At 39.7% G+C, this 15,680-nt stretch overlaps 1 protein-coding gene across 2 annotated transcripts in view; it reads left to right on the plus strand.

Moving 5' to 3' along the window:
• Positions 1-15,680, plus strand: part of dyrk1b (dual-specificity tyrosine-(Y)-phosphorylation regulated kinase 1B) — a 66,847-nt gene that overhangs the window by 23,842 nt on the left and 27,325 nt on the right. The window contains exon 1 of one of the 2 annotated variants that reach the window (XM_055023140.1): positions 2,105-3,976. The exons of the other annotated variant lie outside the window; for it this stretch is intronic. Within the exon in view, the coding sequence (XP_054879115.1) occupies positions 3,874-3,976 (103 nt within the window). The 5' untranslated portion in view covers positions 2,105-3,873. Of the gene's footprint in view, positions 1-2,104; positions 3,977-15,680 lie in introns of those variants that run through there. 2 annotated transcript variants of the gene reach the window in all.

Below are 15,680 nucleotides of genomic sequence, written 5' to 3' on the forward strand. Positions count from 1 at the left end.
ACTTCATGTTTACAGTAAGACATCAGTCAAATATCCCCGATTATTGAACTTCATATTAATGAATATGAGAAAAAAAACAAAAAGTAGACAGCTGACAAAATGTAAATGTGGAACATAATGAACATTGTTTCATGTCAAGACTTGGTCTAGGCTGCAAACCATCTCCAGTCTTAATTTGGTGGCTATGAAGAGTCTCTTCTGAATGTGTTTCCTACCTTTAGAGGAAACTGTTGGTGTTGGGGCTTTTTGTTCCAGTTTTTTTTTCTCTGCCTTCATGATAATGGACAAATCTTAGAAGCTATGATTGACTTGAGAGTTGCACTCTGTCCTGTTCTTTGAACACAGGACAACCTCATGTTGCTCAGATCCTCATTGAACCTTCCAGGCCTCCATCAGACTGTTATCTGTAAATGCAGTACTTGAACTGATTTATGAAATATTTCTCATTCATATTTACCAAGGATAAATACACATCAATTATAAATATAAAATAATATCCAGTGACACATGGTTAATCAAAAACATTAATGAAAACAATAGTTGGTAAGACTATTGTTTTCAGTCTTAATGACTTTGAATTGGATCTATCAATTCCAAAAGTGATAGCTCCAAAAAGCTATCATTTTTAGAATTATATTTTAAATACAAATATATAGCTTTGAAAGAATTATTTTCACTGCACTCCACTCTACCAGTTAGCATTTCTTTAAAACTCCTCAATTATATTCAATCGATATTATAATTGAGAAAAGTTGAGTGCACAAATAAAGGCAGTAAAAAAGATTTCGCTGAGCTAAATGCTTCTTTAGTGTCATGGGTTGAATTGTTTTTCACAGTAGGTTTATGATAAGAAATAAATTAACGTAATAAATTTGTTGATCAGCTGCACATTCCTGAGAAAGAGAAGCCTGGTTCTCACTGTCAGGTATTTGAGCGCATACTGAGTTGCAGTTGAGGGTGACTGTTCCTTTAAGGAGTTGTCAGCTGGTTTATGACACCGCTGAGCTGTTCCCAGGCAGCATTGTGCCTGATTTAGATGGAATGCTCGGATAGCAACAGTAACAACTAGCTTTGGCTGGTTGGCGAGGAGAAGTCAAACATCTGAGCTGTAGAGTCACTCAGGAGCATGTGCTTGAGGAAGCTTTTTCCCTTTCTCCCTCCCACTCGCTGGTTCAATCTCCAACCCCACCCGCTCTGTCTCCACGTCCTTCTTTCCATTTCTACCTAACATCTTCAAACTATTTCCGCGTCGCTCCTGACTCGCGCCGTTAAAACAGACATGGAGAACTGTGCTAAGAGCTCCTCCCACAAACCTCGCCATTAGCCAATTACAGTAAGGGATGGGACTGTTTGCAGCCAATAGGGCAGGAGCTGCCTTACCGCCGGGTAGCAACAGGGCCATGGGAGGATGCGTGGTGATTGAAGGTAGAGGCTGTATCTAACCGAGTACATGGAAGTTTAAAGTCCTTTGAAAAACTAAACAAAGTGAAACGCTGTTGGTCACGTGGACGCAACAATTTATTTTGCTTGCCTGTTTTGGCTGGCACTGGTCCTTTGGACAGGGATTAACATGAAACTGTGTGTTTGCAAGAGGGGGGCGGAGGGTTCGGGTTACAGAAGCATTCATACAATACATTTGCAGTTCAGAACTTTTTAATGGGCCTATTTTAAAGAAAGAGAAAACTCTTCACACTACAGCAATACAGAACATTCAGACCAAATTATCGTTTGCAGACTCGCCTCTGACACAGTTTGATGATTGTTTAGAGTGTGAGGAAAGAGGTCGTCTATGCTGCTTGTATATAAAGTTCCAGTATATTTATCCCGCTGTTACTATAAATGGAGAGAACGGGAGAGGTTTGCTTGGAGCGGACTACTGCAGCCAGATGGGGTCGTAGCTCCACTTCGCTTCGGTGTCCATGTCGCTTCATTTCCTCCGATTAGCATCAGAATTCAGTTTTGTGTGATAATTTAGTTAATATCGTTACTTTTTCTTTGGCTGTGGCATGAGTGTTGAATGAAGCTGCTTCATGTCGCGGCGCGGCGCGGCGCTGCGGCGCACCCCCCTCCCCTCCTCGGCCAGTGGTTCAGTCCTTTAGCGGGGTGGGGAGCCGGATGGCAGAGGAGCACAGATTCCGACTACAGCGGAGCAGCGGATGGGAAACGGGCGAGAAGCATGACTCCAAATCGCCTCTGTGATGGTTTCCACCTTGAGGGAATAAAGTAACCGCCTCCGGTTCGGAGAAACACAGACATGCGCGGGCACTAAGTGCGAGGAAGACCGCGGGGTTTGACAGGAGGAGGCCCGTAAAGAGGCTCTGACGCGCTGGACTGAAAGCTCAGGAAGTCCGGATTTGGTTTCTTTTGTCCCCCTTAAGGCAGCTCTGACATTTCTTTGTGAATTTACATGCGCGTGATTACCTCAAATCGTGACTTTCTTGTGGATTTGTGTTTTCTTCTTTTTGGTTTTTTGGTGAACTGAAAATAGCGGCGGAACATGATGGCAGTTTTGTGGAGTTCAACTTTTGATTCCCGGTCTCTGGTCGGCTCGTCTCCCCAGGAATAGGAGGACCGTGTGCGACACGTCTTGCGTGAGGATCGTGACAGTGGAAGTCGGGAGAACTTTTCGACCTTTCTCTGTATCAGCAACAAGTTGCATCGGTTTGCTTTGTTTACATGTGTTTATGCAACCTTCTGTGCAGTTTTGGAGACTGCATTATTTCTGGGTTTTGGCGCAGAGTTTGAACGTGTGAATGAGATCTGAGTGAACTGACTGACACACACACACACACACACACACACGGAGCTCTCTTGAAGCGGGATTTGTGGAAGCAGCACCGCAGGGCTGTTTGGGTCAGCGGATTAATCCAATCGGTAACAGCTCTGTCCAGTGACTAGTCTCCCAGAAAGTCCCAGTAATCAGATCTATTTTTAGTGTAAGGGATGGGGTAAAAGCAGGCAGCAGGAAACCTGACTCCCCCTTACCCTTTCTCTTCCAAAACCTATTGCACTTGCTCGCTCAGCTCGCCTGGCAAAATGCAGGGCAAGCCCGGATAGCACGAGCCTACCTAAAGCAAGTCAATGTCTTAAGAAAAAAAACTGCAAAAATTCATCCCAAATTTCTACCATTGGTGTGTTTTTCTGTGGAAACCTAGTGACCATGTAGCCTTGGTGATTTGAGAGTTCTCTGAATGTTTTATTCTTTACAGACACATAATGCCTCCCCTGGATTGAAACAAAATAAAGTTAAAAATGAACTATGCTGTGTGCTAACCTGGACTAAGCGAACATATCAGAAGCAACTAAAGACTATGCCTTTATCCCTTGTTTGCTCTAACCCTTAACCACACTAGAATAGCAGAACTTTGTTTTCCTGACTACCTGATAGACACCAGCAATCTGGAAGCTCCAGCCTGCAGACAGAATGCATGAAACTGCCGACTCCACCACAAAAAGCTAAATCTATAAGCCAAATATTTTATTCCCCCATAGTTCCCAAGTTCACAGAGAAACAATATATATGTAGAGTGAGATATCTATATCTATAGTGTAAATCCACATAAAACAGAGATTACGTCGTCTATATTTTTACTTCAGAGAGACAAGCTGCCTGTACACCTGTTGGTTGCCTTAGAAATAAGTCACAAGCAAACCGGGAGAGGAGCAAAACAAGCCAGAGAAGAAGGTGCCTTTGGACTGGTTGGACAGTTTCCCACCATTTCAAACTTGAGATGTTCAGTTGGATGTGAAGTGTTGAAGTGAACTCTGGGATTGGAACACTGACTCTACCCTCCAAGTCCTGCCTGTCTGTCTGCCAGAGCATTTCCACTGACAGTGTTTCTCATCTGGATTGAACATTTGCCAAGCTTTCCCATGGTTGTCACGTCATCATCAGTGGACGACAAGACTGTACCTTCATGCAGGATGGTCCAATCAGAGCCTTGGATCACCTCTACTCTGCTTCGTAAGAACAAAAGTTAGTACAAAGTGGTAACACACACCGAGTGACTGACATCATGTTCATGCTGCCATCATGCTGGGCTTTCTTTGAATCCTGCCTTGTGTTTGAATGTTACTGAGCAACTGTTCTTTTTCTGAGCACAGGCTGATAGAGTGAGTGTGTGGCTGTCATAGTGTGTGTGTGTGTGTGTGTGTGTGTGTGTGTGTGTGTGTGTGTGTTACTGAGGTGGCATCGGTAGGGCTTCAGTGTGTGTATTTATATTGTAAGGAAGCTGACCCCTTAAGGTCAAATAGGTTAGCTTTGCACATTGATCAGGTTTATCTGGATCTGTGTGTGTGTGTGTGTGTGTGTGTGTGTGTGTGTGTGTGTGTGTGTGTGTGTGTGTGTGTGTGTGTGAGGTCCACTAAGTAAAGCAGTTGGTGAGTGGATGTGTGTGACTATGCTTCTTTGCTTGGTTACCTTTTAATTATTTGTGAAAATTATAAATCTGTCACAAGAAATGTTCATATCAATGCAATTTAACCATCAGAAAGGATAAGCAGTTGATCAGAATCTGAGGTGGGATAAATTTGACATGGATGTCTGCATCTTCTCCATTTAAATCATACTGGGTTTTGAATGACATCACAGCAATAGTCTTTCTGCTGAGTAGATTTGAATCTTGTAAATAATCAAAGACTATTTTGAGAAAGACAATGTCAAATATTAAGTTCAGTAAATATTCTGAAAGAAGTGTCAACCAGGCTGTCGTATCTCACTAACATCAGTGAGGTGCTGCTGAAACGACTTGCTGTGCTAATGATCACACCTTCAACAGGTGATGAGCTCCGGTCCCAACAATGGCTGTACAACATTAAGGTTTACCAGGCTTTAGAAAAAGGAAGAATTTCAGCTCTCCTGCAGAAACATGTGTCAAGTTTAATACTATCTTATGGAATAACGAAGAGAATTTTTTTTCTTTTTGTAAAAACTATGAAGCAGGTCCAACATATCTGGTCTGTCTTTAGCAGAAATCAGTCCATTAACATTAAGAGAGAATTCCAGAAAGTGTGTGACATATTAAAGAGCAAAAGCAGGAGCTGCTGCAGCACTGCCTGCTTGTGTGTGCAGCTGAGACATTGTATCATCCTCCACTTCCTGTCTCATCTGAGCATTGAGTTGATCACTGGAGGATACAAACAACAACTTGCTGAGGATAGCACTCAACAAGTCTGCTTGTTTTTAGAGCACTGAATGTGATACAGAGTGGAAGACTGTTTGAAATCCCACAGGTCCTTCTGCTAGGACTGTAACGCTGCTGCATGATTGGCCATGTGGAGTCTGTTTGAGGAGTGATGCTGACTGACGGTGATGCAGCTCTGAAGTGGGAGGTGTTTAGTTGAAAGAGATGTATGTCAGCAGTGTGCTTGTTTTTTCATGCTGTTGAAACAGTAGGGAAGTATTAATATATACTTCTCTATATACTACAGGGAAGTATATATTCCCGATATATATATTTGAGTTTGAGTTAAAACAAAATTTGAACCTACAGAAGACAGTACAGGATAATACACATGCACATTAAAGCTAAAGTTATGAAACAGCAGTTCAGCACACCTTAGTGTATGTATGTATATAATGTGTGTATAATTATCCAATAACTATTGGATAATTATAACCAATAGTTATTATATCCAATAACTATGTTCGATACCGGAACAAATGTTCTTCCTGGTGCATCATGAAATCAAGCAGAATGGAGAGGATGGAGCATATATGACGTCACTAGGCAAGTTTCTCCTGTGAAAAGTTCACACATGGCTGGTTCTTCTTCAGTTTTCTCTCTGTGTGCAGAGATTAGTTTAGAGGCAGTTTTCTCATGGTTTTAGCTCAAATTGTAGGTTTAGGGATTTGACCTGAAATCTCTAAACCTGCTCCTCTGGTTGGGTTTCCAGCATAGATTAGCAAGGAGTCAAACCCAGGTAAGAACTGAAGCAGATTTGATCAATACTGGAGCTGAAGTTCTGTCTGTAAGCTGCTGATCCTGCTCAGTAGCACTGGTTCCTGGTGTTCATGGCCATGATCTCACAGTAATGACGGACTTCTTCTTTGGTACTTCCTGTTTACTTAAACAGTTTGTCTTAAATTCATTTTCTTCTCTCTTTAGTTAAGGCCACATCTCCCTCCAGCATCTAACAAACAAACTGTTCAATTCAGTTTATTTATATGTCACTAATTCACAACGTGTGAGCTCAAGGCACCTTACAAAAATGTAGACTTAGACTTACTTTACTGCCATTGCTCAAAGAAACATAAGTAAAATTGGCAATAAAATATCATCGCTTTGCCACCGGAAAATTCATTTATTAAAATTGATTTCAATTCAATCACACATACATTCCAATTGATCCTCTTTATCTTTTGGCTGTTGGATGTCTATTAGCAGCGCAACAAATCTTTTTGATCAACATTACATGACCAAGACACCTTAAAATAACCTTTACTCCGGCTCTTTTTCTGTCTTTGTCTTTCTTTTCTCTCTCCCTGATGGATAAGTCTATTTTTGCACCATTGTTTTGCTAACTTATCTTCCACAGAGCTTTGGACATTTGGATGCGTCTGCACATTGTCGCTCATATTACCAGTGAAGTGACATACTGCGGCCACCAGGGGGCCCTCCTTTATTATTTCATTTTGTCCTTTTCACAAATTATTTCTACTTCCTCATACAATAAATATGTAAACATTTTTAAAAAATTACAACTTAATAAAATTGTATATTTTTGTTACAATGAAAAAAATAATTAGTAAAAAAAAAAAATTAGCTCCGCTGAGAAGGGCCCCTTAGTGGCCCTGGGACACTAAGCGGCTGCTTAGTTTGCGTATGCCTTGGGCCGGCCCTGATCCGTTACCTTTTCGGTGTCATAAAGCCTGGATGTCCGTGCTATCTTCCATCAAACCCTTGTTGTTCTGACAGCCGTTCATATGAGCATAATCAGTGCGCAAGGCGAGGTGTTGCACCTTGTCTGCTGTATCTACAAGCATTTATGATGAGGAAAGTTTGGATTTTCAGAAATCCTTTTAAAAATGGATCTATTGGTGTATTAGTGTATTCTTGGCAAATTTAGAAAGCATGACTCGATTGTCTACTTTCAGTTTGGCCTCTTTTGCTAGAAACCACGCGAACAGTGGATCCATTTATTATCTACAGGTTTGACTCTGCCACAATTTTTAATCCAGAATGTGCAGAAAAAAGGAATAACTGCAAGGAAGTAATAAACGGTGTCAAAAACAACATAAGCATCAGTTGTGTAGGGACAATAAACCCAGGCTGTTCTCAGCATGCATTAGGATGTTGATGTCTGGTTCTAAAAGGTTTGAAGGTCTTATCAACACCTGCTGGAGCACAAGGTTTAGGTTTTAAATTTGTATGTACGTAAAATATCTAAAGCAATGTTGAAAAAACAACCATGAATAGCAGTCAAGTTCAGATTATTATTTGAGTAGCCTAAATATGTTTTTTCTCTAAGGAAACACAGTAGATTGCATAGAACCAACATATTTGACAGATATATGAAAATTAGCCAAAATATAACAAGGTAAATGTATGCACTGTTCCTATCTACTCAGATTTACTTTATAGATTGCAATAAATGAAGTGTTTTCAAACTATTATTTTACAGATTTTATCTCTGGCCAAAATAATTGTAACTCATTTTTTTCTAATATGAAGCTATAGTTTCCCAGATACAATAGAAGCAACTCTTTGGTTCATCAAGAGTAAAACCAACAGACCCGTCCGCCCCATCCTTTTATTCTGGGTCCTTTTGCTTTTTCTAAAGCTTCAGGCTTTTGTTCTCCAGCTTGATTTATTTTCTGTGCATTAATAACAGAAAACAATAACAGAAGAATTGACTGTACCTAAAAAAGCGTCAACATCAGTAGAGTTCTGCTCTACTTAGCATGATGAAACAAAGGATGAAATGTCCCTCCACTGCTGTTAAAACTAAAGTTTAAAAAAGTATTGCTATTTAATATGTTTTAAAGGTGAAGTTTTTCTTATCTTATTTCTCTAATTTGCTTGTTTTTGCCCTTTGAGCTCTAAAGATATAAAGGATATTATAAATAAAATGTTTTTGTTTTTTTTATTATTACAACTATTGCAAAAACCAGTAATATGCATTATGTTAGTTCCATTGTTAAAATCGTCAATACACATCAACCTAAACATTTTCTATTTCTAAAAGGTTTTCTGTTTACAAAGATTCAATATTCTTCAGTTTGTCCAGCTACATGTTGGACTTTGGTGATCAAAATGGCTTTCTGTCACATTGTCAAATTGCTTCTGAGTTTTCCCACTTAAAGAAGTTTTTGATATACTGTTAGATATTTTTGATTTATTTGGTGAAGTGGGTCTGTGTGGAACTTTGATCAAACAAAATTCTGATAGTTTTTATTCTTCTCAGACAAGCCATTTCTTGAAAGTATGCCACTTGTTTCTGAGGAGCTGCTGGCTCAAGACGGGCACAGGTTGATTGTCAGAATATCTTACGATTTTGATGTGATCATAGTTTTAAATACAATCAACATCATTTTTGTTGTTTTTTTAATCGTAGCTGATGCAGTTATGGAGCGGTTGTTTAACTGTTGCTGTGCTGAGGTACAGCAGTTGACATGTTTGTGGGGCGAAGGCCGTTTCTTCCTGGAGGGTCAGTTCCTGGCATGATCTGGACAGCTAGTTGGGAAAACCCAACATTTGTTTGGCTCCTTGAGATTCTCACCACCATCGTTGGTTTTCTTTTTGCTTCAGGGACATGTTTCTTTTTTGACTTGTGCCGCTTCACCATCACTCACTGACATGGCTTTGTCTAATGTTAGGTCATTAACAAATAAGACCTTTATGTCACATGGCTTCTCCAAGTCATGTAACCTGACATCATAATAGAATCAGTTAATTCCATGCTCAGAGCTTGTTCCTTGTGCTTATTTGAACTGGATTGGTAAGTCTAGTTACAGCATTAAGATCTAGTGTTTGCTGTCAACAGATTTCTCTAAATCCATATTCCAGTTTTGAGCTTCAATTACTTTAAATTCATCAAACTCCTCCATTGCTGTATTGAATGATTTATTGTTCTCCTCAGTTTAATAAGAACTTTATTTCTAAATGTTTTGATTTTATGACTATGACCTTGAATTTTGATCACATACTATTTTTTTGAAGATTTCAGTATACAAGTATGTTGCGATGACAAACCATCAAAGGACTTTCTAGACTTGATTGATTCTTTTAATTTTACTCAGCCAGTGGTTGGCCCAATCCATGAAAAAGGCCATGCTCTGAATTATCTCATGTTTTTTGTTTAAATATCAATGGAATTTGTCAAACTTGTATTTTCAATCATCTACCTATTTTATTTTCTATCATGATTCCAACCACTGTGATTAAAAAATGTACAAGATCCATAATTTGACTTCCAATCTTGAGGTTGATTTTAGAAACCACATGAACAGTGTGGTTTGAATTCCAGTTCCTCTAAAACCATAAAAACCCCCACAGCTTTTCTGAGCCGTGGTTCAGTGAAACTATGTCTACTCTCAGATGAGACTACAGTCGAGCTGAGAGGTGATGGAAAAGGAATAAGTTGCAGGTTTCTTTTTGACATTTTGAAAAAAAAATTTCTTAATTGTCAGAATACTGTGAAATCTAAAAAATCTAAAACCCTGGTTGCTCTGGTTACCTAAAACAAACACAGGCGTCAAGTTCAGTCTACCTGTCCTGTCTGTTAATTTATTGTGTTTTTATCTGTAGTTTTAAGGATATTGTACAGCACTTTGGTGCATTCTGTTTTTAAAGTGCTTTAAAAACATTGAAATGTTTAGAGACGTTCTATAAGCTAACCTGAAGAATGCCCGTTAAAAACATGCAAAGTTATTATTATTATTATTATTATTATTATTAATATTGTTTTAGCTTCATTCCTTGCCCAAGCCGACGGAAACTCAAGAACCGGTTCTGCTCAATTCCTAGGAATCGTCATCTGCCTAATGTATGGCAAACCGTTTTAACATAAATTCGGTTTCGTCTGACTATCCGTAATTAATTCGAGAAATCTAAAAATGCATTTTGACTTGACAAAACTACATTTTGACTCTCCAGAATGGTAATTTAAGATATCTGCATTTCCATTCTGACTAGTGACAATAATAATTCACGACATCTTCAATTAGATTTTGACTAGTCAAAATTCCTTTCAAGATATCTCAAATGACGTCACTGGATCTGTAATTACAATTTAAGATATCTTGAACGTAATTATCGCCAGTCAAAATTACAATTTTAGATATCTGAATTAAGAATGACGTGGAAGCCCCTTTGTGCTGCCCAAACAGTTTCCTGCAGAATTTGATGTTTTCTGCACAAAATTGTCCATAATGGCACAAATTAGAAAGAGCTCAGCAATGTTGGAAACGCGGAGAACGCCAAACTTCATAAACTATAAGACTGCTAACGATATCTGCAAAAAAAAATTCTGTTTCTTAATTTCCGACAAACCGAATGCTCCTAAAAACAGCTTTGAAAAGCTAAAAGTGCTGCTTGTCAATCCATTTTCAACATGAAAGTTTGTGCATTTTCAAACATCTTGTTGTGTTTTTTCTACTTTTCATTGTTTTATTAAACTTTCGATTTGCCACGTAAATCAGTGACGCTTTGACTAGACAGAATGCTAACTCAAGACGTCAGTAATGTCATTTTGACTCGTCACAATGTTCATTTAAGATATCTTAAATAGAAAAGTTGAATAATTCAAAATATCTCGAATTCATTTGGAGATATGTTGAAAGGAATTTTGACTAGTCAACATTATAATTCAAGATATCTCTCATTTAGTTTTGTCTAGTCATTATTTGCTTTTAAGATATCTATAATTTAATTTCCACTCAAAACTGCATTTCATACATTTAAGATATCTTAAATTATGGACTATTTAGAGATAGCTTGATTAGAATTATGACTAATCAAAACTAAAGTCGAGATATCTTAAATTTACTTTTTGACTAGTCATAATTTAATTGTAGATATCTGAAATGTGTATTTCAGACAGTCAGTAATTCGTTGTTGATATCTTGAATTGAAGTCTCCATACAACTCAATGATAAATCTGACGTCATTTCGACTAGTCAGAATGTAATTAGATATATCTTAAATTGCTAAAACGTCTAGTCATTAAACAATTTGAGATATCTGGAATTTAAGAGCAGTAAAACCGAATTTATGTTAAAACGGCTTGCCCTACCCAACACAGCAGAACACACAGCAGAACACACAGTGTTTTCAACCATGAATGTTCCAGGTAACGTTAAACTCCTCCAGGTTCTGGTCATTGTGTTCATGTTAGCCCCACTCCTTGAATAATCTCCATCTCATAAACTTTTACAGTTATATTCAATAAATTATAATATAGAACACAACAGAGGATGTTTGTCCAATTAAAATCGCCCTTTGAAAATGAGCTTTGAGCACTAAACATATTTTTATTAGACACCGAGTCATAAAAATGTATCTGTGCAGATATGTACTGACCGAGCTGCCATCCCAACGCATGAGCAAACAGCAGCTGCTTAGGGCCACTAAGGGCCCCTTTCAGTGGAGCGTATTTTATTTATTTATTTATTTTAGTAATAATTTCTATGTCGCCATAATATCAAAAACCCACAACTTCACTATGAAGTGATTTGTTTTTACAATAATGTATATTTGTAGAAATGTAGAAATTATTTTATTCTTAAAAAGAAAACAAAATGCTCTTGGAGACCCCTGGTGGCTGCGGTAGGAACCACACACTTTGCTGCCGTGCCATGTGCAGTGTCCATCCAAACAGCCAAAGCTCCGGTCAGAAGTTAAGTTACCAAAACAATGTCTCAAAAAAGAACTCATCATTCATGGAAGGAGAAAAGAAAAAGCCAAGATAAATTTTATTTTAGTGTGCCTTGGTAATGTAATGTAAAAATTTGGAAAGCAGCTGATGAAAAATGAAATTGAACGGTCCAGTTCAACAGCCAAACATTTATGCTAGGTCTTTGTGTGAAACTGAGTTTGAACTTTAAATGAGTTGATTCTCATGGTTAGCTCTGTATATTTCTGAGGTATTTTGGCTTCAAAAACCGCGTTTGATAACAATGAATAGTAATTAAAGCTTCTCACTGTTTGAAATTGTCTAGCAAAATGTCTTTACCTCAGGCTACATGGCTGCTACATCGATGAGCTGCTCTATGCTGAAGTTGGGATATGTTGTTTGCTGCTGAGCATAATCATTTATGTGGCTAACAAACATTATTTTTTACATCAACTTCTAAGTTATGTGCAACTTCTGTTAAAATCATTGAAGGCTCAGAATCAGTCCAGTACTGGTACCGGTCCACATTCTCAGGGGAGAAAGACTCACCTTGTATAAATTACCTTTCTAAGCTATTGAAGTTACACTTAAGAGGAATTTATTTAACATCATGAATATGTGTAGAGCAGCACTGATTGCAGTTTTCTGACCACAGTCCACATTGTTAGCAGAACTAAAGGGCCCCGAAAGCACATTTCGCATAGGGCCCCATGGAAGCTTGGGCTGGCCCTGCGCCCGAGTATGTGGGGGTCTTAGGTCAGTGACAGTTAATAAGGCATAAAATCAGTAATTAATTCAGTTCAATTTAATTCAAAAATACAATTTTGATCCCAAAGGAAAATGAAATGTTGTCAGTCATTAATGTTGACAATGGTGATGTGCTCAGACTACTGTCCCTCTGTCTCCACTTATTACTTCTGGTCAAGTGATGTACGAGTTCCTGCACAGTGATGGACAACAAACTGACATTTCAGTCCCCGGCTCTGGAAAGATCACCAGAGGATGAATTTCCTTTTCCGGAAGTTGAGGAACTCAAGTGATGATTGTATTTTTGTGAAAGTGTCTTACTGCTGTGTTTTGAATTTGTACTCACTTTCTAATTTCTTTGGTTTAATCATCAAATTTTTACCACATATTAATTGCCATGAACCATTTTTAATAATTCATACCCATCAGAATGAGCCCAGCATAACTCATAACTGTGAAAATATCAGAGTTTGTTGTACTGAAATTCAGATTCAAATTAAAAAATACTTTATTAATCCCAAAAGGAAATAAAATGTTGTATTTCAGTAATTCCTCAAAGAGTTATTGTAGACAATGATCGCACAGTGGTGCAGTGGGTAGCGCTGTTGCCTTGCAGCAAGAAGGTCCTGGGTTCGATTCCCGGCCCGGGGTCTTTCTGCATGGAGTTTGCATGTTCTCCCTGTGCGTGCGTTGGTTCTCTCCGGGTTCTCTGGCTTCCTCCCACAGTCCAAAAACATGACTGTCAGGTTAATGGGTCTTTAATTCTCCTTTGGTGTGAGTGTGTGTGTGCATGGTTGTTTGTCCTGTTTGTCTCTCTGTTGCCCTGAGACAGACTGGTGACCTGTCCAGGGTGACCCCGCCTCTCACCCCGAACACAGCTGAAGAGGCACCAGCACCTCCTGACCCTGTTAGGGAGAAGGATGATCAGAAAATGGATGGATGATCATTGTCAGCAGGAAAATCTCCTGTAGCAGTCTGTATTACAGTGAATCTGATGAAGCCTCTGACTGAAGATGATCTGCTTTCCCAAGACAAGATGATGGTCAGGGTTGTCCATAACTTCCTTGACCTCATGAATAATCCTTCTTTGCCTCATCATCTCCAGAGGCTCCACAGTTGTCCCCAGAACAGAACCAGAACAGAACCAGAGCAGAACCAGAACAGAACCAGAACAGAACCAGAGCAGAACCAGAACAGAACCAGAACAGAACCAGAACAGAACCAGAGCAGAACAGAACCAGAACAGAACCAGAACAGAACCAGAACAGAACCAGAGCAGAACCAGAACAGAACCAGAACAGAACCTGAGCAGAACCTGAGCAGAACCAGAACAGAACCAGAACAGAACCAGAACAGAACCAGAGCAGAACCAGAGCAGAACCAGAACAGAACAAGAGCAGAACCAGAACAGAACCAGAGCAGAACCAGAACAGAACCAGAGCAAAACCAGAACAGAACCTGAGCAGAACCAGAGCAGAACCAGAACAGAACAGAGCAGAACCAGAACAGAACCAGAGCAGAACCAGAACAGAACCAGAGCAGAACCAGAGCAGAACCAGAACAGAACCAGAACAGAACCAGAACAGAACCAGAGCAGAACCAGAACAGAACCAGAACAGAACCAGAACAGAACCAGAGCAGAACCAGAGCAGAACCAGAACAGAACCAGAGCAGAACCAGAACAGAACCAGAACAGAACCAGAGCAGAACCAGAACAGAACCAGAACAGAACCAGAACAGAACCAGAGCAGAACCAGAACAGAACCAGAACAGAACCAGAGCAGAACCAGAACAGAACCAGAACAGAACCAGAACAGAACCAGAGCAGAACCAGAGCAGAACCAGAACAGAACCAGAACAGAACCTGAGCAGAACCAGAACCAGAACAAAACCAGAACAGAACCAGAGCAGAACCAGAACAGAACCTGAGCAGAACCAGAACAGAACCAGAGCAGAACCAGAACAGAACCTGAGCAGAACCAGAACAGAACCAGAACAGAACCAGAGCAGAACCAGAACAGAACCTGAGCAGAACCAGAACAAAACCAGAACAGAACCTGAGCAGAACCAGAACAGAACCTGAGCAGAACCAGAACAGAACCAGAGCAGAACCAGAACAGAACCAGAGCAGAACCTGAGCAGAACCAGAACAGAACCAGAGCAGAACCAGAACAGAACCAGAACAGAACCTGAGCAGAACCAGAACAGAACCAGAACCGAACCAGAGCAGAACCAGAACAGAACCAGAGCAGAACCAGAACAGAACCAGAGCAGAACCAGAACAGAACCAGAACAGAACCAGAACAGAACCTGAGCAGAACCAGAACAGAACCAGAACAGAACCTGAGCAGAACCAGAACAGAACCAGAACCGAACCAGAGCAGAACCAGAACAGAACCTGAGCAGAACCAGAACAGAACCAGAACAGAACCAGAGCAGAACCAGAACAGAACCAGAACAGAACCAGAACAGAACCAGAGCAGAACCAGAACAGAACCAGAACAGAACCAGAGCAGAACAGAGCAGAACCAGAACAGAACCAGAACAGAACCAGAGCAGAACCAGAACAGAACCAGAGCAGAACCAGAGCAGAACCTGAGCAGAACCAGAACAGAACCAGAACAGAACCAGAGCAGAACCAGAGCAGAACCAGAACAGAACCAGAACAGAACCAGAGCAGAACCAGAACAGAACCAGCCTTCTTCATTAGGTTGTTGAGCCTTTTTACGTCCTTGGTTCTGATGCTGCTGCCCAACAGAAGACCAATGAAGAGATGATGCTGATAGAAGAGCTGCAGCATTTTGCTGCAGCATTTTGCTGCAGCTCTTCTTAGCTTCCTCCAGTCTGCTGTGGCTCTTATTGCAGATAGGAGCAGTTTGCTGTTAAGAGTCAAATGTGGCGTTAACTGATTTCAATGTATTATGAAAATAAATGAAAATTTATTTTATGAAATAAAATAATTGTTATATTGTTATTGTAAAATAAGATGTTATTGTTTTGATTTCATTATAAAAATGTGAACTTATTCACCTTATGATTTTCTGCAAAGAGCCACAAAATAATTTCTTTCATATTTTTGTCACTTAAATAAATTGATT

The sequence above is a fragment of the Poeciliopsis prolifica genome, unplaced genomic scaffold (genome assembly GCF_027474105.1).
Source record: "Poeciliopsis prolifica strain line A6 unplaced genomic scaffold, Auburn_PproV2 SCAFFOLD096, whole genome shotgun sequence".
Lineage (NCBI taxonomy): Eukaryota > Metazoa > Chordata > Actinopteri > Cyprinodontiformes > Poeciliidae > Poeciliopsis > Poeciliopsis prolifica.